The 25,186-nt window shown below is 37.8% G+C and overlaps 1 protein-coding gene across 2 annotated transcripts; it reads right to left on the bottom strand.

The window, feature by feature from the left end:
• Nucleotides 1-9,207: 9,207 nt before the first annotated feature.
• LOC107830664 (methylesterase 10-like) lies at nt 9,208-13,080 on the bottom strand. 2 transcript variants are annotated; one of them, XM_075242285.1, is made up of 3 exons: nt 12,530-13,080; nt 10,965-11,102; nt 9,208-9,743 (listed from the first exon to the last, which is right to left on the bottom strand). In XM_075242285.1, exons 1-3 carry the CDS (start codon nt 12,896-12,898, stop codon nt 9,462-9,464), a joined length of 789 nt encoding a protein of 262 aa, XP_075098386.1. In that variant the 5' UTR covers nt 12,899-13,080; the 3' UTR covers nt 9,208-9,461. The 2 variants fall into 2 exon arrangements, with proteins under 2 accessions (XP_075098386.1, XP_075098387.1); XM_075242286.1 differs by lacking the exon at nt 10,965-11,102 and having other exon boundaries at nt 12,530-13,062.
• Between the last annotated feature and the right edge of the window lie 12,106 nt (nt 13,081-25,186).

Below are 25,186 nucleotides of genomic sequence, written 5' to 3' on the forward strand. Positions count from 1 at the left end.
ACTATGCTAAATAGTTGTCCCCCAATTCCCTCCACCAAAGTTTTGGTGACCATGCACTACAAAAAAACTGGAATTAGCTACGAACGTCGTCGCTAATTTGTCGCTAAAATGCTCGTAGCTAGCAGAATCTTTTAATAATCCGTCGCTAATCTATCGCTAAATGAGATTAGCGACGGATTTTTCTGTTTAGCTACAGATTTTGTTCCTCGCTAAAATCTGATTTTTTAGTAGTGATGGCTAGCCTGGTGTGGATCCTTTCTTTCTTCATTGGAAACACTATCATCCCCAAGAAGCAGAACATGAAGACAAAGACCCTTCGGTAAATATGCCCCAACGATGTAAGGGTGAACTCATCCGGATATGTACGGTAGGATTTGCTGTGACCGTACCTCTCATACAAGTAATCAAAGGGAATGTAGGACTCCTTCAAACATGTCAAGTCTGGATTCTTCTTTAGGCCCATCATTTTGAGAAAACCTCTACCCTTGCGATTTTCTGGCATTAACAAACCCGGGGTCTCCCATGGTATACCAGCCATTCCTCCTATTTCCTCTAGGAGGGGTGTCATCTCAATCTCTCCGAAGCGAAACACAGATCTATCACAATCCCAGAACAGAGTAGCAGCTTTTGTGATTTTGTTGTTGGGTTGGACCTCTAGAAGGGAAGGTAGATTTCCTAGGTATTTTCGGACAAGAGTCTGATCACTGGAATGAAGATCCCCCCACCAGCTTAGCAACCTTGGGTGGATGTTTGTGACCATGCAAAATCTGGGGACTACGTGCCTCATGTTTCTGCAAGACAAAAGGGTTAGGACTTTACCCCCACCATACTCGACTATTAAATACCAATAATTGGCATAAAAGAGTTTAGTTCTCCAAATGAATGCACAAAACGTGATAGTGTCCGTTTGGGTTTTTGGGAAACCTAGTGGACTTTGGATAAGGCTATCTTAAGAGTCATTATGCGGACAACATAACTGACTCGGCTAGGTTTGACCATGATGCATGCACAATTAAACAGAGTAAGGTTTCTATGGGGGTTTTAGACTGGTACCATTGAGCGGACAACTCAAGAAGGAAAGGCACAGAACCGTCGACTACAACGTTGATCGACTGGTTTTACCGCAAATACGCCTTTGTCGAATTTAAAGGGTGATAATATTGGAAAAGCGCAACCACTCATTATAAGCGTTGTCATGGTATTTATTTGGCACGAGTGGAATATGATGTTGAAAGCATGCTTATGCAATAATTAAAACAAGTTGTCACGTATTTGCACATTCATAAAGCGATAATTACAATAATTTAAAACAGTAATAAAGGAGTGCAATAAAGGAAAGCAGTGAAAGAAACAAGGGAAAGAAACAAGAGACAAGTTAGTTTTTGCAGTAGAAGAGGGAATTAAATGCTTAAAGGTATTAAACAAAAAAGAGCAGAAGAAAGGTAAAGTCACAATAATAGCTTGAAATGGTAAAAGCCTAAAAGTATTTTCCCAGCAAAGTCGTCATGTTGTCGCGCCCCCTTTTTCTCGCAAAATCAGGTTTATGACATTTGGGAGGACAACTCGTTCCCTTTTTGGGAATTGGGTTTGAATTGAAGAGTCGCCACCTAATGATTAAAGTGCATTAGGACACTGGGAAGGAATTGATCTAGAAAACCAGAGATTGGGTAAGGGCTAGAAACTATCCCGAGGGGAAGGTGTTAGGCACCCCTCAGGATCCACTAGTATTGTTCCCGGCCATGCTACAATTGTGACATTAAGTACAAGTAACAAGTAAGAAAATAAATGTTTCAAATATGAGGTATTGTCACATTATGGCTGCAAATAAATTAATGTTTGAAGAAACAAAGAAAGCTGAAATTTTGAGGAAATAGTTTGAAAATTCTGAAAAAGTAATAAAATACACGAGTAAAGGGAAGGGAGTCCTAGGTTTACAAATAATATGGATCACATCAATGCAATACCCGATAATCACTCCTCAGAATAGGGGTTACACGTGGTATTAGCGCACCGGTCATCATATCCATATCTACCATTTCCCACCCTGTTAAGGTATTAAAATGCGGAATAGTTTCGTTACTTGTTGCATGCTCTTACCCGTCCCAATCCTATCAGTCCCGGAGGCATTTGGGACTACTAGTCCTAAAGGAAAGGGAGATTGGGATTTTATGGTTTAAAGGACAAAATCTAGGGTGACAAACAAAACACATAGAACAGATATGGGAAAACACATAACATTTAAAGGCTCAAACAGGCCTCATCAACTTAAAGACAGATTGTTTAGCATGTCTTGCATGTACTGGTTATGGTTTGAATTAAACTTAAAAAAACATTAAAGCAGGCTGATTTATCACATATTTTCAGATAAGAAATCCGAATTAGGCTTGCCCGCAGGTTGTAATTACCAAAGACTGGCGCAGTTATAGCTTTTACCCTAAAGCTTGCCTAGGTGAAACCTATAGGCATGATATCTATGCATAATAGAAATATACTAATTTTAAAGAAAAGGACTTATTAATTGCAGGAACATAAGTTCTGCAAATATTAAGCAATGTTACTACTGTTTTTTTAGAATTATAAGCGAGATAGACGATTCAGATTCGGTTGATTACTCCTATAGGCATGCTTTCTAAGCGTTATTGATTTAAAAAACATTTATAGTCGAAATAAAAATGCAGGAGTCCTATAGGCATGGTATCTAAAATGTTGTTTGTTATTAAAACCTATGAACACGTTTGCCTAGTGATAGATGCATATGCAGAATTCAAAAAGTTCTATAGACAGGTTATCTATATGATATTCAGCGTTATGAAATGTAGAACCTATACACATGTTTTCTAGATAATACAGAAATGCAGAAATTTATAGACATGGTTTCTATATGAAAATACAGGACCTGTAAACGTGATTTCTATATGAAAATGCAGAAACTATAAACAAGATTTCTATATGAAAATGCAAAACCTATAAACATGATTTCTATATGAAAATGCAGAACCTATAAATAGGATTTCTATATGAAAACACAGAATTGAACGCAGGGCATGATTGCAGAAGTATAATAAATACCTATGAACTTGATACCTACCCCTTTTGCATGCATTCATACCCAAGTATATTGTAGAATATGAGTCATAGTTCAGTGTGGAAGGGCCAGCCTCCAAATGTCCAAGTTCAGAGGGAACTCAAGGTCCCAAAGCAAGGCTCATAGAAGGGGGCATAACTTAGAATCTAAGAGAGAGTGTAAGTGCAAAGAGGGGATTTTGGGGAAAGCCAAGACAAGCTAGTGGTCATACCTAGCAATTGGAGTGCCGGCACACCCCAACCAGCCTGTTAGCCACATTGTTTGGGAGTTAGGATCCCCTAAGGGATCAAGTCCAGACATGAGCAACAACTTGGATATTGCCATATTCTGAACTTCAACTCAAACACATAGAAGGGGATAGGGGTGCAGGGATTCACAGTAGAAACATATGCTAATTAACATTAAACATAGGCAGTAAAGCAGACAGGGGTGTAGAAGCTGTAAAACAAACACATTGGGATGAGGCTGAAAATCAAACTAGAACATACCAGTTTCAGGGAAACAAGAAAAGAAAGCAGTAATCTTGTGAAGCCAAAGTGCAAGCAAATAGTCAGAATGTTATGATTAGAGAACTATGATACTTGAGTAGTATAAAAGTGTTAAATTGAGAGTGTGTTAAAGTGCAGAAGGGTCGTGCCCTTTTATGGTGTAGAAAGCAAGCAGAAATAGGTAAGAAAATAGTTTGAAAATCAATTACACAAGGTTTCCCTCTAATTAAGGGATTCTGATTTCAAACGGGCAAAACTAATTAAGGAAATGGATTTATCAAACCCTTTTCAAACCAGCATAAAAGGGGTAAATACATAAAGGTCTATTTAAGGACAGGGTATTGACAGCGCACGGTTTGTGCAAATAAGGAAAGGAAATCAGTTTATAACCAGTAAATCACAAGGTCCGAGATTTGGTATGAATGAACCAAGTCGGAAAGATGGGAAAGACTTTAACTTAAGGAAAATCAGCAAACAATCAATTAGACCTATTAAAAAGGAATTCTGAATCAATCATAAGTTTGAAAACCTTTTTGAAGAAAGATTCATCACATATAAAAGCATACAGACACGTTAAACATGAAAGAAACTTGTCATGCTTTTGTAAAATCAGTAGAAAGAAAAGGTTCAATATTGTATGAAAACAAAGATATCCAAACTCATTCAGAGGTTTAAAACCAGTCTGAAAGGAGCTAAGGGGTCTTTGAAATAAAGCCCTAGTTCGAACAAACCAGAAAACATAAAGGAGAGGGCAAGCAAGTTAAGTCGAGACATGTGTAGAGGTTTCAGAAGAGAATTGAAGCTTCTAACATGCTTCTTTCAGAACTCATGAGAGAACATGATAGCAAAGTAATATGCAAACAGTAGCAGGATTCAAAGGATAGAATGGAAAATACTAATAAGAATAGCAGAGGAAACATGCTTAAGAGGCTCTTTTAGGAGAACTCAAACAAAGTTCAGTAGAAGAAAAGTAGTAAGCACACTTAAGAACGCGGTAGAAAAATACAGTAGAGAGATTCACATAACATAATGGAAATACTGGTAGGAATAGTAGAAGAAACATGCTTAAGGAGTTTTCTAAAAGGAACTTAAATAGGGCTCAGTAGAAGGCAAACAAAGAACTTTAAGAACTTAGTAGGAAAATACAGTAGAAGAACACAAAAACTTCAGAAAATTATAGCAGAAAAGCACATATAGAAGAACACGGTAAGATAGTCATACAAGAGCATGGTAAAAGGAATGATACAAGAACACAGTAGGAGCAAGTACACATAAAGGAAAAAGAAAGTCAGAAATCACTTAAACATTTTAGAAAACCCTAGATCGGAAAAGAAAGACCTTAAAAAAATAATTTTTGAAAGAAGAAATTGGGGAAATGGTTTGAAAACTCAAGTATAGCATAGATATATAACAGATCTAAGAAAAATCGGAGAAAACCTCGAAGGGTTAGGGTTTCAGAAGAACCTAGAATGAGAAAGGCTTTAAAAAGGTCTCTGATCTGAGTTGGAGAAGTCAGAAACAGGCTCATAAGAGCAGGATACGCCAGAGCAAAGCCGGAGATGACCGTGAAACCTCGAGCCGGCAGAGATCTGAGTGAGAACCTTCGAGGTTAGACCCCGAATCTTCAAGTACCAAGTGTACAAGAGCAAAGGGAGGTGAGTTTAAGACTCCCATGGCCTGAAAAGCCATGGATTCCGGTGAGTTTAAGGTGGAAGACGGTGAGAGGGGGCTAGGTTTAGGGAAGGTTCGAGAGTGTTTGAGAGAGTTTGAGAGTTCAGAGGCGGAGGTTGGTGAGAAATGAAGTAGGGTTGGGGGGTGTTTGTGAATTAAAAAGGAAAGGGGAAATCGTGGTCGTTGATCAAAATGATCAACGGCCTGGATCAAAAGGGAAGGTCGGGCGGGTTAAATTGAAATTGGGCCAGTTAATTGGGGATTTGAAATTGGGTTAATTGCGGGGTTGATTTGAGCTATAATTGAAATGAAATAGGGCTAGTGTTTAAATAGCTGCTTTTCCTCTTTTGATTTTATAAAAATAAGTAAAGTGATTTCTGAAACAAATTAAAGGTACTAAATTAATTAATAATATATAAATATTAAATTAAAAATATTAGAATCAATTTTTGTAATTATAAACGCAATTAAATCTTAAAGTAGGCTAAAATTGTAATTATATGCAATTTAGTTTTAAAATGCTAAATAAATTTATAAAAAATATGCAAAATATTATCTTAGCTATATTTTGGTATAAATGTGAGAATAAAATAAATTATTCACCAAAATGATGATTTTGGGAATAATTATTAGTTTTTGTACTGCTAAAATGGGCAATAAATTGATTTAAAAAATCTTTTAAAAATTAGAAAAAAATACTAAAATACTTGGGCATACTTATATATGCATATATATGCTATTTTGAAAGTATTTTGCATATATAAAATGCATAGGAAAAAATTGGGTATCAACAGCCGCGGGTTGAACTGGAACAATAGGTTGTACTTGTATAACCTCTAGGACCTGATCAAAAAATATTGCCACATACATATCCAAGTCAACATTTTTTAAATTTAAACCCTAATCCTATTTACTCTTCCCTGATTATGTTGATCCAATTACCAGTAACCTTTACAATCATACCCCCCTCCCAATCCCCTTTTTCTTTTCTTCTTCTTCTTCTTCTTCTTCTTCTTCTTCTTCTTCTTCTTCTTCTTCTTCTTAACCCATCACCCATTTCTTCTCTCTATACTTTCTATTCAATGTAGAAGTGTTTTAAGTAATTTCTATTTTGGTTTTATAACACTAGGTAGGAATTCTTAGAGCAACATCTAAGCCATATCTCATAACATAACATCCTTGTAAAAGTGTGTCACCCACCCCAAACTTTAGCCCACCTTATGACGTCGCGTGGCTTCACATAGTTCCCCTACAAGTAACACGCACATAAGTCCCACCTTATACCACTGCATGCATATTAATACCAAGCCTTATACCATCGTATGTGCGCCAATTTCACATCACAATAACAACTCACACCACAAGTGCCCATATATGTCATAACTTCCCAACAATCAACAATATCAATATTTCTACAACGATAGCCCATGGCTTCCCCATAACGTGTACAAGAATATCAATAACAACAATGAATGTAAAATGCTCATAAAGAAAGATGTCTCAACAACAACAATTTTGCCTTAACGTGTGAACAACTTTCACAACTTCAAAACCCAATAACTCAACAATGAGAGAGATAATGTATAACCACGATATTAGACAAGACTAACTTTCAATAAAAGAGGTAATGTATAACAATGACTTCAAATAATAGAAATCAACAATGAAAGAGATAACATGAACAATAACGATAATCAACAATAAAGGGATAGTATGTAACAATAAAAGAGGCAACAAGTTCAACTAAGGCATGAGATCAATTTATTAATTAAGGTGTAGAACAAGTTTTAACGAAATCATTTTAAGTCATGTAAGGATAGATTAACACAAGTAAGAATAGATCGACCATGATGAATTAGAACATGATATGACAATTTAATTAAAGCATGGAAAGAGTCTAAGTAGCTTAAATCGGTCAAATACCACGTACAACCCGTGTACCCACTCATCACCTTACATACACAGCTTTTATATAGCACAAATGAATCAATCAATACCAATACTAAGGGGTAGTTTTTCCATACAAAGTTAGGCAAGATACTTACCTCAACTAGGCTAATTTAACCCTCGGAAATAGCTTTTCCCCTAAAATTTGCCTCTACACAGCTCAGATCTAACCAAAATCGACTTAATTTCAACAAACAAAGCTAGGGAAATCAATTAAAATAGATAAAGCTAAGATCTTTACACTTTTTCCAAAAAGTCAACCGGGGGCCCGCCCTATAAAAACTTAGGCCCAATGGTAGATTTTGACTACCCATGATCCCACGAGTTCATATAGGTAATTATTTTAAAAATTCGAGTCCAAATCGATTCTGAAAATTCAATTTCTTATTTTTCAAAAACTTGACAAAGTTCCACAAATTTTCACTTTGATTCACATGACTTTGATGTTAAAATCTAAGATATGTTAATGGAATATGATTAAAAATAGATCACAATCACTTACCCAAAGTTTGTAAGTGAAATTTTCCTCTCCAAATTGCCTCTTACCGAGTCTACGGTTAAAAAAATGAGAGAATGTTTTCAAAAATCTTGTCTCCCAGTCCTTTGTAACAGCTGCAGACGTCGCATTTGCGACACAATATGAACCCTCACAATTGCGGACCAGGGCTCGCATTTGCGAACCCTGACAGCCTAAGTCATCATCGCTTTGCGAGAAAAGGTTTCGCAATTATGAAGCTGGAAACATCACAAAAGCGAACAAATGTTCGCAATTGCGAACTTAGTCCAAATCCCACTGACTTTGCAAATGAGAAGGGGAAGTCGCAATAGCGACATCTGAGCTCACACTGTCACCTTCGTAATTGCGAGGCTGATGCTCGCAATTGCGATAACTGAGCATCAGTAACACATTTTTAGTTCAAAACCATTCTGATACATGTCCGAACCTCATCGAAGCCCTCGGGGCTCCAAAACAAACATCCACACAAGTCTAAAAATATCATACTAACTCGCTCGAACGATTAAAGCACAAAAATAACATCTAAAACTATGAATTGAACTCTAAAACGCATGAATTTCAAAGTAAAGTTCAAGAATCTCTAGAATTACAACTAAACGTCTTAATCCTACCAAATCAACCCCAAATGGTATCAAATTTCGCAAACAAGTTCTAAATATTATAACGGACCTATTCCAAATTGCAAAAATCACATTCCGAGCTTGATAGTTCAAAGTCAACCTACGGTTAAACTTTCCAACTTCAAATTACCAAATTTCGGCAAAATAACATAAATCAACCTACGGACTTGCGAAATCAATTTCGGGCATACGCCCAAGTCCGAAATCACGATCCGAAGCTATCGGAGCCATCAAAACACAGTTCCAGAGTTGTTTTTACAAAAGTCAAAGTTTCATCCACGTTTCTAATTTAAACTTCTAAATCAAGAATCAAAGGATCTGAATCAACCCGAAAGCTTCCCGAAATGAAACTAATCAACCCCGCAAGTCATAAAATCATAAACACACATGTGTGAAGCATAAAAAGGGGTAACGGGATGCAATTACACAAAACGATCGATCGGATTGTTACACAAAGTGGGGAACAAGAGTTTGATATAATACCTTGAAAATGAGTGCTTTAGTTGGATTAGGGGCCAACTCTATTTTGGAATTCAAGAAAGAAAGGAAGAAAGGATAAAAAGGGGAAAGAGAAAAGAAATACGGAAAATAGCGACAGAATTACCAATTTAATTCCATCATTTAAAATTAGTGCCACACTTTCTTCTTCTTTGTGTTATTTCCGTTTGAATTTTCTTCTTCTTTATGTCTAATACCCATAAGGAATAATTTGTAGAACAAAACTTAACTCTACCTAATAAAGTGAAAGATAGCAAATCTAACATAAAATTAAACAAGTCCAAGTAAAAATGAAAATTCTTGATAAGAAAATACAATTATATTCTGAGGGAAAGTGATAAAAAGTCAATTAGAATTTTCTCAAAATATACTGCATCATCAGCAAGAAAATACAATTATATTATTTTCTCATTTTCTTTTTTTAGCAATAAGGAAAATTAATACTCTATATAATCAATATACTTTAATTACAATAAAGGCATTGAAGACCTATATGAGGAAGGACAGATATTTTTTTTCCATTGAGCTAATTAAATATGATCAACATTTATTTAAATTTTGGAACTTACTTTTTGAAAAAAAAAAATTTAAAACTTTATACTCACTATAAGGGTAATTTTAAAAAAAAAGTAAATTCAATGATAATTGTCAGCAATTTCCTGCAGACAGAGAGAAAGCTTCAGAGGTTGGGATATCATGACCATATGGCCAGCTTTGGCAATATATTTGACTTCATGAGGAGGGCTCTTCTGAATATTATACATTTGGAATTCTTCTTCCATGACTGGATCATCATGGCACAACACGTAAACTCTTCTCACCGACCCATATTTCTCTTGTGTCAGCAGCCCTTCCTTTGACATATCTTCTGTGAAAAACTTACCTGGTCTTATCAGCATTTTTGCCAATTCCAAGTCCTGAGTTGACAAAATATAGCACGTCTCTCATGAAAATTTTAATTTTTTAGCTACATGAAACCCTTAAAATTTTAAAAATCACACTGATATATATCTCCTTCATATATTCTTAATACAGTTATAACAGCTATTTTCTCGGTCTCACTTTATGTGATACTGACATGATTCGAGGGTCAAATATATCTAATTTTTTATGTGATTTCGAACATAGAATCTTCAAATTTTTTGAAATAAAATTTGTATATTTAGACACTACATATAAAGTATTATAACACAATAATTAATACTTCAAAATATTTAAAAGGTATATGAAAAATTACAATCGAAGAAAAACTTCTTTAACTTTTTAAATAGTAATTGTGTCACATAAAATGGGAGGAGTAATATGTTTTTTATGGAAAGAAAGAACAGTTTAATTTTTCTAACCATTATTATTAGTTTAAGACATCATCATTTAATAGGTTGATTAAAGTATATATATGATCATAAGTGAAACCAGAATTTACAGCTTATTGTTCGAGATTTAAATCATTTTAAGTAATTACTGAATTTTTAATTAATAATTTTTATATAAAAAAACTTCAAAATAAATATAGAATTTAAACCAAAAGACTATTTGGGTTCGGTCGAACTCGTAACTGACACTCTAGCTTCGCCTCGGTGTGATGCATACATGCAATTACAATATGCCCACGCCATGAGTATGTCCATATTAGTAAATTCAGCTTTAATAAATTCTTAGCATTTGAGGGGTGTCTCTCTTTGCCTGTGTATGAATAGTGAAGTGATTAGTGAATGTCAATTTCTCAAAACTTTTTCGTACGCGGTTTGTATCGGTCGTTAGATTTCCACCTCTATCAGTACTTACTAGGAGTAATAACAGCGACGTGTTTTGTTGCAATGTATCATAGTCATCGATAGGTTATTCTCGTATAGATTTAATATATGTGCATTAATACTGGAAAATAATTTTACGAAATCAATTAAAATAACATGATGATATGAGTTAATTCAAAAGAAAATAGTGACGATTTATAAAGCTGACTTCCAATTCGATTGGGGCCGGGATGATAAATGGAACTTTTATAGAAAAATTTATTGATAGCGTAATTATTTTTTTTCACTATTTTAGTTTAAAAGTTAAATCTAGTTAAGAGGACATGCATTCAATCCTTAAAAGCAAATGCATGTACATATATAGTAAACAATTAAGAAAATAACCTCTGTTTGGCAATGATTGTAAAGATTAGCTTGCATGTATTGTGAGCCAAAAATAGCTGATGTTGGTGGATTTTTCACTCCTTGGTCGAATGTGAAATGACAATCTATGAGTGACTCCATTGAAGTCCTCCTAAAGAACTGCAATGTAACCCCAAAAATTTGGCGAAAACAAAAAGCAACAATATTTCATTCATCAATTATAAAGCAAGAAAAGAATCTGCATGAAATTTCCCTAGAAAAGATAGACACGCAAAGTAACTCTTGAATAAGAAGTGTATTTTAAATGTTGTAACAAATTACTCGTTTCACTTTTTCTGATTATTAGTCTCATATATGGTTATCTATAACAACCTTCTTTTGACATGATAGATTGCAAAACGATAGACATGTAAAATACCTCTTGAATAAGAAGTGTATTTTAACATATGTTGTGATAAGTTACTGTCTCATTTTTCATATTACTTCCACTTGTTGTAGGTTATTTGAAATTATTTGTAGGTGATCTAATGGTATAAAACCTTTATATTGTATAAAATTTATTAAAAACTATTATTAGGTCGGATCCGCCTGTAAGAGGTACTAGATGGCCCGCAAACCTATTAATTATTCCTTCACGTAAAACCCTAGAGCTAACCTATGTAGATGCCATTATGGTGTTTACGGAGAGGTTTCCATCATAATAGAACATCTAGAATTGAGAGGAGTTTTATGCATGATGTGTGGCTATAATTCATGGTTTAGCACATTATGTGCCTTGCTTTTTACATGTTTTAATGATAAATTACACTTTGTTTGAGCTTAATGGAGTCTATTTTATGTGTAGGCGCATTAGAAATGAAAATAGAGCTAAAGGGATGCTTAAACGTCGAAAGTGCGCTCGAGAACGATGAAAAGGAGAAGCCGCGCAAAAGCCAAATCGACCATGCGTTAGCCTGGCGAGGCCAGCTTAAAGCCAGGTCCAACCAGGCGTTAGCCTGGCGACGCCTGCTTAAAGCCTGGCCCAACCAGGCATTAGCCTAGCGACGCCAGCTTAAAACTCGAACTGGCCTAGCCTTAGGCCTGGTGTCACCTGGATAACGCCAGCCTCAGCCTGGCTTTAAGCTGGCGTCGTCAGGCTAGCTAACGCCTGGCTAGGCCTGGCTTTAAGTTGGCATCGCCAGGCTAACGCCTGGTTGGGCCTGGTTTTAAGCTAGCCTCGCCAGGCTAAAGCCTGGTCGAGCTAACTTTTGCCCGGCTTCTCCTTTTCACCGTTCTCGAGCGCACTTTCGATATTTAAGCATCCCTTTAGTTCTATTTTCATTTTCGATGCACCTACACATAAAATAGACTCCATTACGCTCAAATAAAGTTTAATTTAACATTAAAGCACGTAAAACACAAGAGAAATGCAAAGGCCACCATAACTATGATTGGATTGATTTGCTTCGTGAGGATTTCCAGAGACCGATAACACAAGTCATGGTTGCTGCAAATCTGCTTCCGTTAAGGATAAAACCCTAAATCTCCTAAACTAGTATTTACGTTTTAATACCACGGGATTTAAACTCTAAATGAATGGAAATTACCTCTTGAATAAGAAGTGCAGGTGGATCTTTATGATTGGGCATATAAGCAGTGATGAAAACTGCTGCTGAGATTTTCTGAGGGAAAGCTTCCATAGCAAGAGAAATGCAAAGGCCACCATAACTATGTCCCACCAAAATAACCTTTTCATCATGAGGCAAAGAAACCATAAAATCCATCAATGGCTGAACGTAATCAGTTATTGAAACAATTTCTTTGAGTTGTTTCATATTAATCCCAGAAGCACCAAGGTCTAAAGCAGTAACTTTGTGATCAATTTTTTGCAAAAGGTTGACAAGTTTGTACCAGCACCAAGCGCCAAGGCAAAATCCATGAACTAGAACGAAATGCTTCTTCACAATTTTCTCCATATTGCAACTTCTTATTGTGGAATGTTTAGCAGTGTAAGGGGAAGCAGAAAAAGCTACTTAAAAGCAAGACAATATAGACTTAACTTAAGATAGGACATAATGCATAAAGATAATATTTATATTAGGTAGAAATATTTTATTGTTGTTAGAGAACTTTTAATATTATTATAATATTACAATTATAATTGAGCTTAAATGGAGAAGCGAGAATATATATAGCAAATCACCCAAACTTATTGGACTGAAATATACTCTCTTTCATTTTATGTGGCAATATTTATTTTAGTCCACTCCAATAATAATGGAAGCTTGCTAATAATTGGTAACAGTTCAACTTTAAATTTTTATTTTTATTCGTAATAAGATAATTTATAGTCAAAAAAATATCTATGACTTGTCCTATGCCACAAGTTTCAAGTCTTTTTTTAAAACTTCATTCATATTCAAACTTTGACATGTAAAGTAGAAGAAGCGACAAGAGGGGATTATATTGTTCAGATGGTCAGCACCCCATACCTACAACCGATAATTGTGAGTTTGAGTCACCAAAGGAGCAATAACTCCAACAAAGAGAATTAAAAAAGAATAAAAGGGGAGGAGAATTAAAAAAAAAAAATAGTTGAAGCCGTTATTGTTGTTGGCGAGTCATCTCAAGGCTCACTAGAAAACAAACGTCCCTTCTCCTTTGTGGTCCATCCGTCCAAGCCAATAAAAGTACTAATGGTCCTATGAAAACAAACGTCCCTTCTCCTTTGTGGTCCAACCGTCCAAGCCAATAAAAGTAATAATGGTCCTATACACACGTACTCGGTAATGAATTCATACCAGCCAAACGAGAGATAAGGTTGAGAATCTAGTAGACTTCCAAATATACCTCGAATTCTTAGATCAACTATCAAGATACCTAATCTTCCCAAGCAATCTCCTTGCTTTCTAATTATTCTAACCTTACGTTAGGCTTAAATTCTATACAACAACAAACCTAGTATAATTTAGGCTTAATTTTTATATGATTTTTAATGTTATATTTAAATAATTATGGATACTAGGCTCCGTAATGACGATTTTTAGATGACTGATAAATCTTTATTTCGTCCTTCTTATTTTCTTTGAGCTTTCCATTCTTTATTATACTCCCTCCCTTCCATTTTAGGTGAGACGATCAAAAAAGCAAAAGAAGAAAGAAAAGAATTTCCTAGTTCTTTGACCCAATACCTGCTGAATGGGATTCCACTGTCCTTTGAAGATTGGAAGATAGTGAAGACCGACTTCCTTTTTAAAGATCACTCAATGATTCGAAGTTAAATTATCTAATTTTTCGTGTGAATTCGGATTAGAATATTAAAAAAATTTAAATAAAATCTATATATTTAAAAACTACATAAATATATTATAAGTTATGAAACTTAACAATTTAAGATATTTAAAGGCATATAAAAAATCACAATAAAAAGCTCGTTTGACTTACCAAATAGTAACTGCACCATATAAATTGGAACAACAGGAGTATTTCTTTTGAATTATTTATAACTCTTGCTACCGGTACCATGTTTTCGATCATTATAAGTATTACTACTAGCATATGCAGGAATAAGGAATATATTCTTGTGGTTAAGTGGCGGAGAAAGAATTTTACTAAGAACATACAGTTTATAGTTTATATGAACGTATTTCCTTTTTGGTTCGTTCCAAAAAGAATGAACCCTTTCTAAATTTGGTAATAATTTAACTTAAACTTACAACTCTATCCTTAATGAGAAGTTTTTATAACCACACAAATACTCTGGGCCCCATTTGAACTTGTTTAGGACCAAAAATTCCAAAAGTCTTCATTTTTTTTCTTAAACTCCATACTCAATCAAACAAGTTCACATAAATTAGAACGGAGGAAGTACTATATATACATAAAAAAAAATATCATATATGGCATGTGATTTTTTAATAATGAATCCTCTTCTGCTCCTCTAACTCCGCCCTCGCTCGTCGTTGGAACAAACAATCTGAAACGACAATCTTACTCCTTTCGATCAAATGCACAATGTACTTTCTTTAATTTTGGCACCACTTTTCTCCATCATTTGAATGGCACAGTTTAAGAGCACCATATGTCTAAAATAAACACCTTAATTCTTCCCACTATCTCTTAATCTCAGACCTATTGCTAGCCACTCCATAGCAATTCAAAGCAGGGCCCGACCAAGTAATGTTGATAAAAATGTTAGTCAAAAGTGATAATTATACAATGTGTTAGTTGTGGGTCATTTATAATGTATGGTCATGCGTCATTCACACTCATTGCTCAATCATTGCTACTTTCACATTTCGCAAAAAAAAAAAAAAATCTTATTTATCACCTACTTCCTCTGTTTCAATTTATGTGAACCCATTTGACTGAGCACGGAGTTTAAGAAAAGAGAGAAGACTTTTGAACGTGTAGTGTAAAATGAGGCACATATATTTTATGTGGCTATAAATAATTGTATAAAGGTGGACATGTCGGATCAGTTGGTAGTTTGTGAGCCATAATAGATGTACTCAGACCATTCATGTCATCATACGACCAAGCGAATATGTGTTCATATTCCCTTAGAAATTCTATGTATTCCTTCTTTTTTGATAGCGATAAGTGGACACTGATTCTCATTTCTTTGACGTTCTCTGCATCTCCCAGGTTAACAATCTCGGTCTCATCCAGGTTGGACTTAGGTCTGTTCTCAAAATTTTCAACCTCTTTAACAATCTCTTCCGGTATGTCATCTTCCTCCGAATCTGTATCTGTTTGTTGCATTGTCTCGTTGCATGTTACAGCCATTGGTTCATCAAGATAAGTAATGGTAATACTGTATAAGTAAAGTAATGAGAGAAAATAATAAGAGTAAGATTTGTAAGGAAACCGAAATGCTTTGATAAATTTCATAACTGTTTTGAACATTGGAAGATCTTATTGAGAAAATTCAAAAATGCGAAAGGAAAATCAACTAGTAAAAATAAAAGATAGTGCATGATGCTTTGTTCAACCTTGCTACCCTGAGGCTTTTCGGGCTCTGGTGATTCTGATGGTCCAATTGTTGAGGCATGCTCCTCGGCTTACGGCTCGTATAGAAGGGCCTTCCTCCCCCTCCTCTTTGAAAATGACACAGCAATCCATGTCATCATCTTCCACGAATAAATCCCTCGTTGCTGCCAGTGCTTCCTCTTCTTCCGCCCATATATAACATTGGCTGGCTGGGAAGTCTATTGTAAATAGGGTATCGGCTGCTCCAGTGGGTAGTAAGGGTCGCGCCATGGTGGGGACCAATTGTTGAATTCCTTCCAAGTATACTCGTATCCCAGACCGAAAGTGGTGCCATGTTTCTTCAGTTTGATCGGCTTGGCGATTCCTTGGAGGTTCTTGCCAAGTCCCTTGACAGGCTCATATCCGCTCCAGTTCAATATTCTTTCAATTTTGTTGTCCCACCATTTGTCTTTGTCAACGGCGTTGACTCGCTCGATGTGGTGATAGGTTTCCCCGCCTATCTTTCTCCTTCTTCCAATCGCTGGGATTGTTTGGCGACTGTATATGAGATTGCTACCGTCACCGTGAATGATCACCTCCTGGTGGTTCCACTCAAATTTCACCGCCTAATGTAGTGTTGATGTTACGGCCCCAGCGGCATGAATCCACGGCCGTCCCAACAACAAGTTGTAAGATGCCGGCACATCTATTACTTGAAATTCAACATTAAACCAAGTAGGCCCTATCTGCAAACACAAGCTAATTTCCCCAATAGTGGACCTTTGGGAACCATCGAAAGCTTTGACATTGATGGCCCCGTCCTTGATCTCATGCAGACTCTTTCCCAATGTTCTGAGTGTTACCAACGAACAAATATTGAGGTTGTACCCACCGTCAATCAGGATTGTGGTGTTGAAATAATCCTCGCATTGCATAGTGATGTGCAACGCCTTGTTGTGACTCAACCCTTCTTGTGGCAACTCATCTTCATGAAAAGTGATCTTGTGACTCTCCAATACCTGCCCTACCATGTTTGCCATTTCTCCTCCAGTGATGTTTCTCGGTACATATGCCTCACTCAGCACCTTCAACAAGGCGTTCCTATGTGCATCGGAGCTTTGCAGCAAAGCTAGGATAGAGATCTGTGCCGGTGTTTTGTTCAACTGATCGATAACTGAGTACTCCTTTGCTTGTATTTTTCTCCAGAGATCATCGGGCCCAGCTTCAGTGATGGTTGGCCATCCAGAGGCCTGCTTGCTTGATTCAGCCAAATGTTCCGGGGTGTATACTCTTCCGGTTCTTGTCATACACTATGTCGCGACTGCTTCTCCGGATTTGGCTTTCCCTTTCCTTCTTGCCTCGGCTGTGTAGTCCCAAGGTATGGCATTTGTATGGAATGGCCTTATAGCCGACATTGCTACTGGAATGGGCAGCTTTACTCCGAACGGAGCCTGTATTTTGGAAGGCAAGACCGCAACTTCAAATGGTTCAGGTACATTTGCCGGGGACCCAAACTCGACCTCGATCGGCGTTGGCGTCTTTGTAGAGGATGGTGTTTCAAGCTCAAGTGGTATGGACATGTGCACCTCAGCGTCCCCAGAAGGCTGAATCTGGACTACAATCAGATTAAGGGTGACTGTTGGTTTCTTTGGATCGTCGCCTTCTTTGATCAAACCTATTGACCCCTTAGGGTCCCGGTCGTCCTCTATTTCAATCGTGTGAACGCCTCCACCCGTGTGGTCTGATAGAGGGTTATTGTGGACATTCGGAGTGGGCTCCTTTGCCACAATAATCTTGTTATCAATCAGTGCTTGGATTTTATCTTTCAGAGAGCGGCATTCATCAATGGTATGCCCTTTCATGCCGGAATGGTATGCACAAGATTTATTAGGATTGACCCATTGGGAAGGGTTTTTAGGAGTTATAGTGGGGATGGGGGTAACATAACCAACAGCTTTGAGCCTTTCATACAGCTGGTCAATTGGTTCGGCAATGGCGGTATATTATTTGGGAGGTCTGCGGTCGAAATTTTGTTGGGGTCTAGGAATGTTTTGGCGAGTAGGAGGTAATTGATAGTGAGAGGGTTGAGTATTGTAGGCTTGGTAGACATGTGCGGGTTGGGAATATCTGGGTGAAGTAGGCTGATATATGGGAGGTGGAGGTGATTGGTAAGCAGGTGATGGAGTTTGGTAAGAGGGTGAGAGTGCTTGGTAATTTTAGGTAGGTTGATATGGGAGTGGAGGCATCGGGTAGGTTTGGTATTTGATAGGGGACTTGGTTCTCTATGCAACCATCACGGCACTCACGTCCCTTTTCTTGGTCATGCCACCAGACTGCAGAGCCTTGTTGGTAGCCTGCAAAGCCTCAAAGTTTGTGACCATACCACTTTTGATGCCTTCCTCGATCCTCTTACCTAGCTTGATGATGTCGGAAAATTTCTGGATTTCAATCAGCATCAACCTTTCATAGTACTGGGGGTCTTGAGCTTGGACGAAAAACCTGTTCATTTGTTCTTCCTCTAGAGCAGGCCTGACTTTTGTAGCTTCTGACCTCCAGCGAGTGGCATACTCGCGGAATGTTTTGGTGGGTTTCTTCTTTAGGTTCTTGATGTAGAACACATCTGGCACATTTTCTGTGTTGAACCTAAACTTGTCCATGAAATCGGACGCCATGCGTACCCAGTTCGACCATTTCTTCGGATCTTGGCTATGTACCAAGATAGAGCATCTCCTTTTAGACTTCTCATGAAGAGTTTCATGCGGATCATTTCGTCCTTTCCTACTCCGACCAGCTTGTCACAGTATGTTCTCAAATGACCTCTCGAATCTCCTGTACCATCAAACATCTCGAACTTCGGAGGTTTGTACCCCTCGGGCAGTTCAACATCGGGTTGTATGCAGAGATCTTCCTAGTTTAGCCCCCCAATTCCTTTGCTTCATTCGACGCCCTGAATTCGGCTAGTCAACTTCTTAAGCTCTTCAGCCAGACTCCTAATGAGTGAGTCTTTATCATCAGACTCGGGTGTGCTTGAAATGGGTTGGGCGGAGTGCGGCATGGTTTCCACGTAGATGGGGGTGTTATGAGTGTGAAAATGGTCATTTGTGGAGTTCACCGGTTCTAGGATGAGTAGTGGAGTATTGTTAGAAGTATGAGAGGTGTTGCATTAGTGGTGAGGAGCAAGATGGTTTTGTGGTCTTGGGATATTTTGTGGAGGTGTAGAGTTCTGAGCGTTAGAAAAATTGACATCTGGGGTGGTGAGAGAAAATGATAAGCTCGCCAAGTTCTTGACCTGATCAAGTTCTTCTTGGAATTTCAGCAGCTTTTGTTCAAGCTGGGATGCACTTTCCTTAGGAACCAGAGTACCATGAGTGACCTCTACCCATTCAGTTGAGTTTTTCTTTCTGTGTTGTTCAAATCTTCCATCTTTACTTTGTTCCTATTTTTGACGGGGCTAGGAGGAGGAGTGGGTAGAGGGCCCTTGGATCTTGTGGAATATGATGATGATGCCAGATTGCACGAACTAACCTTGGGGAGGGGAATAATAAAAAATAAAAACAAAAAGGCAACAAGTCAGTGAGGATTATGGAAAGAAACGTTGCGATATTTAAACACGTAGTGCAAGAATGTAAGTCGTGTCCTAATTTGGGAGCCTCGTTGGGCCCAAGGTAGACCTAGAGACAAGTTGATTTGGAGAACTTATAATGCTAAATGCCTCATTTTATTGATAAAAATAAGATGAATCCCAAAACGACACTAAATAACAAAAGATAAAAAGGTCACTAATGGCCATTGGCCTTATTACATTCATAAAATGAAAAGGTAAATTTCTTTGGCCCCAGAAGGACCTTTCCCAGACTCGGCATCTTTGGCTCCATCAAACAGCTTCACCTGCTCGCGAAGTCCCAGCAACACCTAGGCTCTAGCCAGGTGTCCACCCTCTTTTCTTTCAGAATTCTGGCAGTCCTCGATCCTCTTGAGAAACTTCCTTTCCAACTCCACTAAACCTCATTCCAGGTATCCTAATCGCTTGTTGGGACTGACAGCCATGTCTTATCACTCTTCAATCAGTTTTTGGTGGGCTTCTTGAATCTCACGGTGCTCGCTTTCACACTCCCGAATCCTCTTGCACAGTTGGTTGTATTTGACCTGTGCTTCAGCCCTTTCATCGATGATTCTGTGACCTCGAACAAACCCAGGTTGGCCCAGACCATTGTGATTTTCCTCCAGCCATCCTGAATAGTATGGGGTGCAGCCAGCATAGTATCTGTCTGGCTCAATTGTATCTCTCCCCATGATGATCTTGCAATGCCACATATGCTGAGCTTGGCACTTATAAGGACTGTCATCAGCTTGGAAGTCGGCCCGGAAGTGACTCATCTTGTCGACCCTTGGTATAACCTATTTTCTACCAGCCTGTCTCACAACTCGGAGAGCGACATAAGGGTAGGTTCCTCCCAAACCAATCAGTATCAGAAATGGTGCATCCCTGGATCAGGCGATGAACTCTTCAGTAGGGAACCACTCGAACATCCATTGTATTTGATCCTCAGTCAGATTTTCAAACAGCTCCACTCATCCCTTGGCATCTTCTGGCTGAGCAAACATGTTGGGCATGTAGTTCATTTGCCTTTGTTGATGGAAGGCTATATGATCGTCCCAGTCTCTACGCTGAATCTCTTGTCGATATTCACCCCTTTGGAGATGCTCCATGAGCCAGAGTTGGAGTAGCAAGTTGCAGACCTCGAAGTGTGGGGCTCCTTGTTGACACTTTTCCAGGGCTTGGTATATCTCTGCGATGATCATGGGCACTATGCTAAATAGTTGTCCCCTAATTCCCTCCATCAAAGTTTTGGTGACCATGGCTAGCCTGGTGTGGATACTTTCTTTCTTCATTGGAAACACTATCATCCCCAAGAAGCAGAACATGAAGACAAAGACCCTTCGATGAATATGCCCCAACGATGTAAGGGCGAACTCATCCGGATAAGTACGGTAGGATTTGCTGTGACCGTACCTCTCGTACAAATAATCAAAGGGAATGTAGGACTCCTTCAAACATGTCAAGTCTGGATTCTTCTTTAGGCCCATCATTTTGAGAAAACCTCTACCCTTGCGATTTTCTGGCATTAACAAACCCGGGGTCTCCCATGGTATACCAGCCATTCCTCCTATTTTCTCTAGCAGGGGTGTCATCTCAATCTCTCCGAAGCGAAACACAGATCTATCACAATCCCAGAACTGAGTAGCAGCTTTTGTGATTTTGTTGTTGGGTTGGACCTCTAGAAGGGAAGGTAGATTTCCTAGGTATTTTCGGACAAGAGTCTGATCACTGGAATGAAGATCCCCCCACCAGCTTAGCAACCTTGGGTGGATGTTTGTGACCATGCCAAATCTGGGGACTTCGTGCCTCATGTTTCTGCAAGACAAAAGGGTTAGGCCTTTACCCCCACCAGACTCGACTATTAAATACCAATAATTGGCATAAAAGAGTTTAGTTCTCCAAATGAATGCACAAAACGTGATAGTGTCCGTTTGGGTTTTTGGGAAACCTAGTGGACTTTGGATAAGGCTATCTTAAAGAGTCATTATGCGGACAACATAACTGACTCGGCTAGGTTTGACCATGATGCATGCACAATTAAACAGAGTAAGGTTTCTATGGGGGTTTTAGACTGGTACCATTGAGCGGACAACTCAAGAAGGAAAGGCACAGAACCGTCGACTACAACGTTGATCGACTGGTTTTACCGCAAATACGCCTTTGTCGAATTTAAAGGGTGATAATATTGGAAGAGCGCAACCACTCATTATAAGCGTTGCCATGGTATTTGTTTGGCACGAGTGGAATATGATGTTGAAAGCATGCTTATGCAATAATTAAAACAAGTTGTCACGTATTTGTTCATAAAGCGATAATTACAATAATTTAAAACAGTAATAAAGGAGTGCAATAAAGGAAAGCAGTGAAAGAAACAAGAGACAAGTTAGTTTTTGCAGTAGAAGAGGGAATTAAATGCTTAAAGGTATTAAACAAATAAAGCGCAGAAGAAAGGTAAAGTCACAATAATAGCTTGAAATGGTAAAAGCCTAAAAGTATTTTCCCAGCAAAGTCGCCATGTTGTCGCGCCCCCTTTTTCTCGCAAAATCAGGTTTATGACATTTGGGAGGACAACTCGTTCCCTTTTTGGGAATTGGGTTTGAATTGAAGAGTCGCCACCTAATGATTAAAGTGCATTAGGACACTAGGAAGGAGTTGATCTAGAAAACCAGAGATTGGGTAAGGGCTAGAAACTATCCCGAGGGGAAGGTGTTAGGCACCCCTCAGGATCCAATAGTGTGGTTCCCGGCCATGCTACAATTGTGACATTAAGTACAAGTAACAAGTAAGAAAATAAATGTTTCAAATATGAGGTATTGTCACATTATGGCTACAAATAAATTAATGTTTGAAGAAACAAAGAAAGCTAAAATTTTGAGGAAATAGTTTGAAAATTCTGAAAAAGTAATAAAATACACAAGTAAAGGGAAGGGAGTCCTAGGTTTACAAATAATATGGATCACATCAATGCAATACCCTATAATCACTCCTCAGAAGAGGGGTTACACGTGGCATTAGCGCACCAGTCATCATATCCATATCAACCATTTCCCACCCTGTTAAGGTATTAAAATGCGGAATAGTTTCGTTACTTGTTGCATGCTCTTACCCGTCCCAATCCTATCAGTCCTGGAGGCATTTGGGACTACTAGTCCTAAAGGAAAGGGAGATTCGGATTTTATGGTTTAAAGGACAAAATCTAGGGTGACAAACAAAACACATAGAGCAGATATGGGAAAACACATAACATTTAAAGGCTCAAACTGGCCTCCTCAACTTAAAGACATATTGTTTAGCATGTCTTGCATGTACTGGTAATCGTTTTAATTAAACTTAAAAAAACATTAAAATAGGCTGATTTATCACATATTTTCAGATAAGAAATCCGAATTAGGCTTGCCCGCAGGTTGTAATTACCAAAGACTGGCGCAGTTATAACTTTTACCCTAAAGCTTGCCTAGGTGAAACCTATAGGCATGATATCATGCATAATAGAAATATACTAATTTTAAAGAAAAGGACTTATTAATTGCAGGAACATAAGTTCTGCAAATATTAAGCAACGTTACTACTGTTTTTTTAGAATTATAAGCGAGATAGACGATTCAGATTCGGTTGATTACTCCTATAGGCATGCTTTCTAAGCGTTATTGATTTAAAAAACGTTTATAGTCGAAATAAAAATGCAGGAGTCCTATAGGCATGGTATCTAAAATATTGTTTGTTATTAAAACCTGTGAACACGTTTTCCTATTGATAGATGCATATGCAGAATTCAAAAAGTTCTATAGACAGGTTATTTATATGATATGCAGCGTTATAAAATGTAGAACCTATACACATGTTTTCTAGATAATACAGAAAAGCAGAAATTTATAGACATGGTTTCTATATGAAAATGCAGGACCTGTAAACGTGATTTCTATATGAAAATGCAGAAACTATAAACAAGATTTCTATATGAAAATGCAAAACCTATAAACAGGATTTCTATATGAAAATGCAGAACCTATAAATAGGATTTCTATATGAAAACACAGAATTGAACGCAGGGCATGATTGCAGAAGTATAATAAATACCTATGAACTTGATACCTACCCCTTTTGCATGCATCATTTACCCTCCACTTTTCACTAAAACCCCATAAGTTATTACAAATTATTACAGCCCAGAATGAATAAAAAAAGCAAATTACATCAGAAATTAAAGTACAACCAAGGGGAGCCTAATTTAGACTCCAGGTCTGAAATATGAAATAAACCAACTCCAAAGATCAAATATCCAAAGCCTTTCTCTTACTTGGGATGTGTCAAAGCTCCCTAAGAGTCTCAAATGGACTCCGGGCAATGCTCACACCCAAGTATATTGTAGAATATGAGTCATAGTGCAGTGTGGAAGGGCCAGCCCCCAAATGTCCAAGTTCAGAGGGAACTCAAGATCCCAAAGCAAGGCTTATAGAAGGGGGGCATAACTTAGAATCTAAGAGAGAGTGTAAGTGCAGAGAGGGGATTTTGGGGAAAGCCAAGACAAGCTAGTGGTCATACCTAGCAATTGGAGTGCCGGCACACCCCAACCAGCCTGTTAACCACATTGTTTGGGAGTTAGGATTCCCTAAGGGATCAAGTCCAGACATGAGCAACAACTTGGATATTGCCATATTCTGAACTTCAACTCAAACACATAGAAGGGGACAGGGGTGCAGGGATTCACAGTAGAAACATATGCTAATTAACATTAAACATAGGCAGTAAAGCAGACAGGGGTGTAGAAGCTGTAAAACAAACACATTGGGATGAGGCTGAAAATCAAACTAGAACATACCAGTTTCAGGGAAACAAGAAAAGAAAGCAGTAATCTTGTGAAGCCAAAGTGCAAGCAAATAGTCAGAATGCTGTGATTAGAGAACTATGATACTTGAGTAGTATAAAAGTGTTAAATTGAGAGTGTGTTAAAGTGCAGAAGGGTCGTGCCCTTTTATGGTGTAGAAAGCAAGCAGAAATAGGTAAGAAAATAGTTTGAAAATCAATTACACAAGGTTTCCCTCTAATTAAGGGATTCTGATTTCAAACGGGCAAAACTAATTAAGGAAATGGATTTATCAAACCCTTTTCAAACCAGCATAAAAGGGGTAAATACATAAAGGTCTATTTAAGGACAGGGTATTGACAGCGCACGGTTTGTGCAAATAAGGAAAGGAAACCAGTTTATAGCCAGTAAATCACAAGGTCCGAGATTTGGTATAAATGAACCAAGTCGGAAAGATGGGAAAGACTTTAACTTAAGGAAAATTAGCAAACAATCAATTAGACCTATTAAAAAGGAATTCTGAATCAATCATAAGTTTGAAAACCTTTTTGAAGAAAGATTCATCACATATAAAAGCATACAGACACGTTAAACATGAAAGAAACTTGTCATGCCTTTGTAAAATCAGTAGAAAGAAAAGGTTCAATATTGTATGAAAACAAAGATATCCAAACTCATTCAGAGGTTTAAAGCCAGTCTGAAAGGAGCTAAGGGGTCTTTGAAATAAAGCCCTAGTTCGAACAAAACAAGAAAACATAAAGGAGAGGGCAAGCAAGTTAAGTCGAGACATGTGTAGAGGCTTCGGAAGAGAATTGAAGCTTATAACATGCTTCTTTCAGAACTCATGCGAGAAAATGATAGCAAAGTAACATGCAAATAGTAGCAGGA

This window comes from Nicotiana tabacum, chromosome 21 (genome assembly GCF_000715075.1).
Source record: "Nicotiana tabacum cultivar K326 chromosome 21, ASM71507v2, whole genome shotgun sequence".
Taxonomy (NCBI): domain Eukaryota; kingdom Viridiplantae; phylum Streptophyta; class Magnoliopsida; order Solanales; family Solanaceae; genus Nicotiana; species Nicotiana tabacum.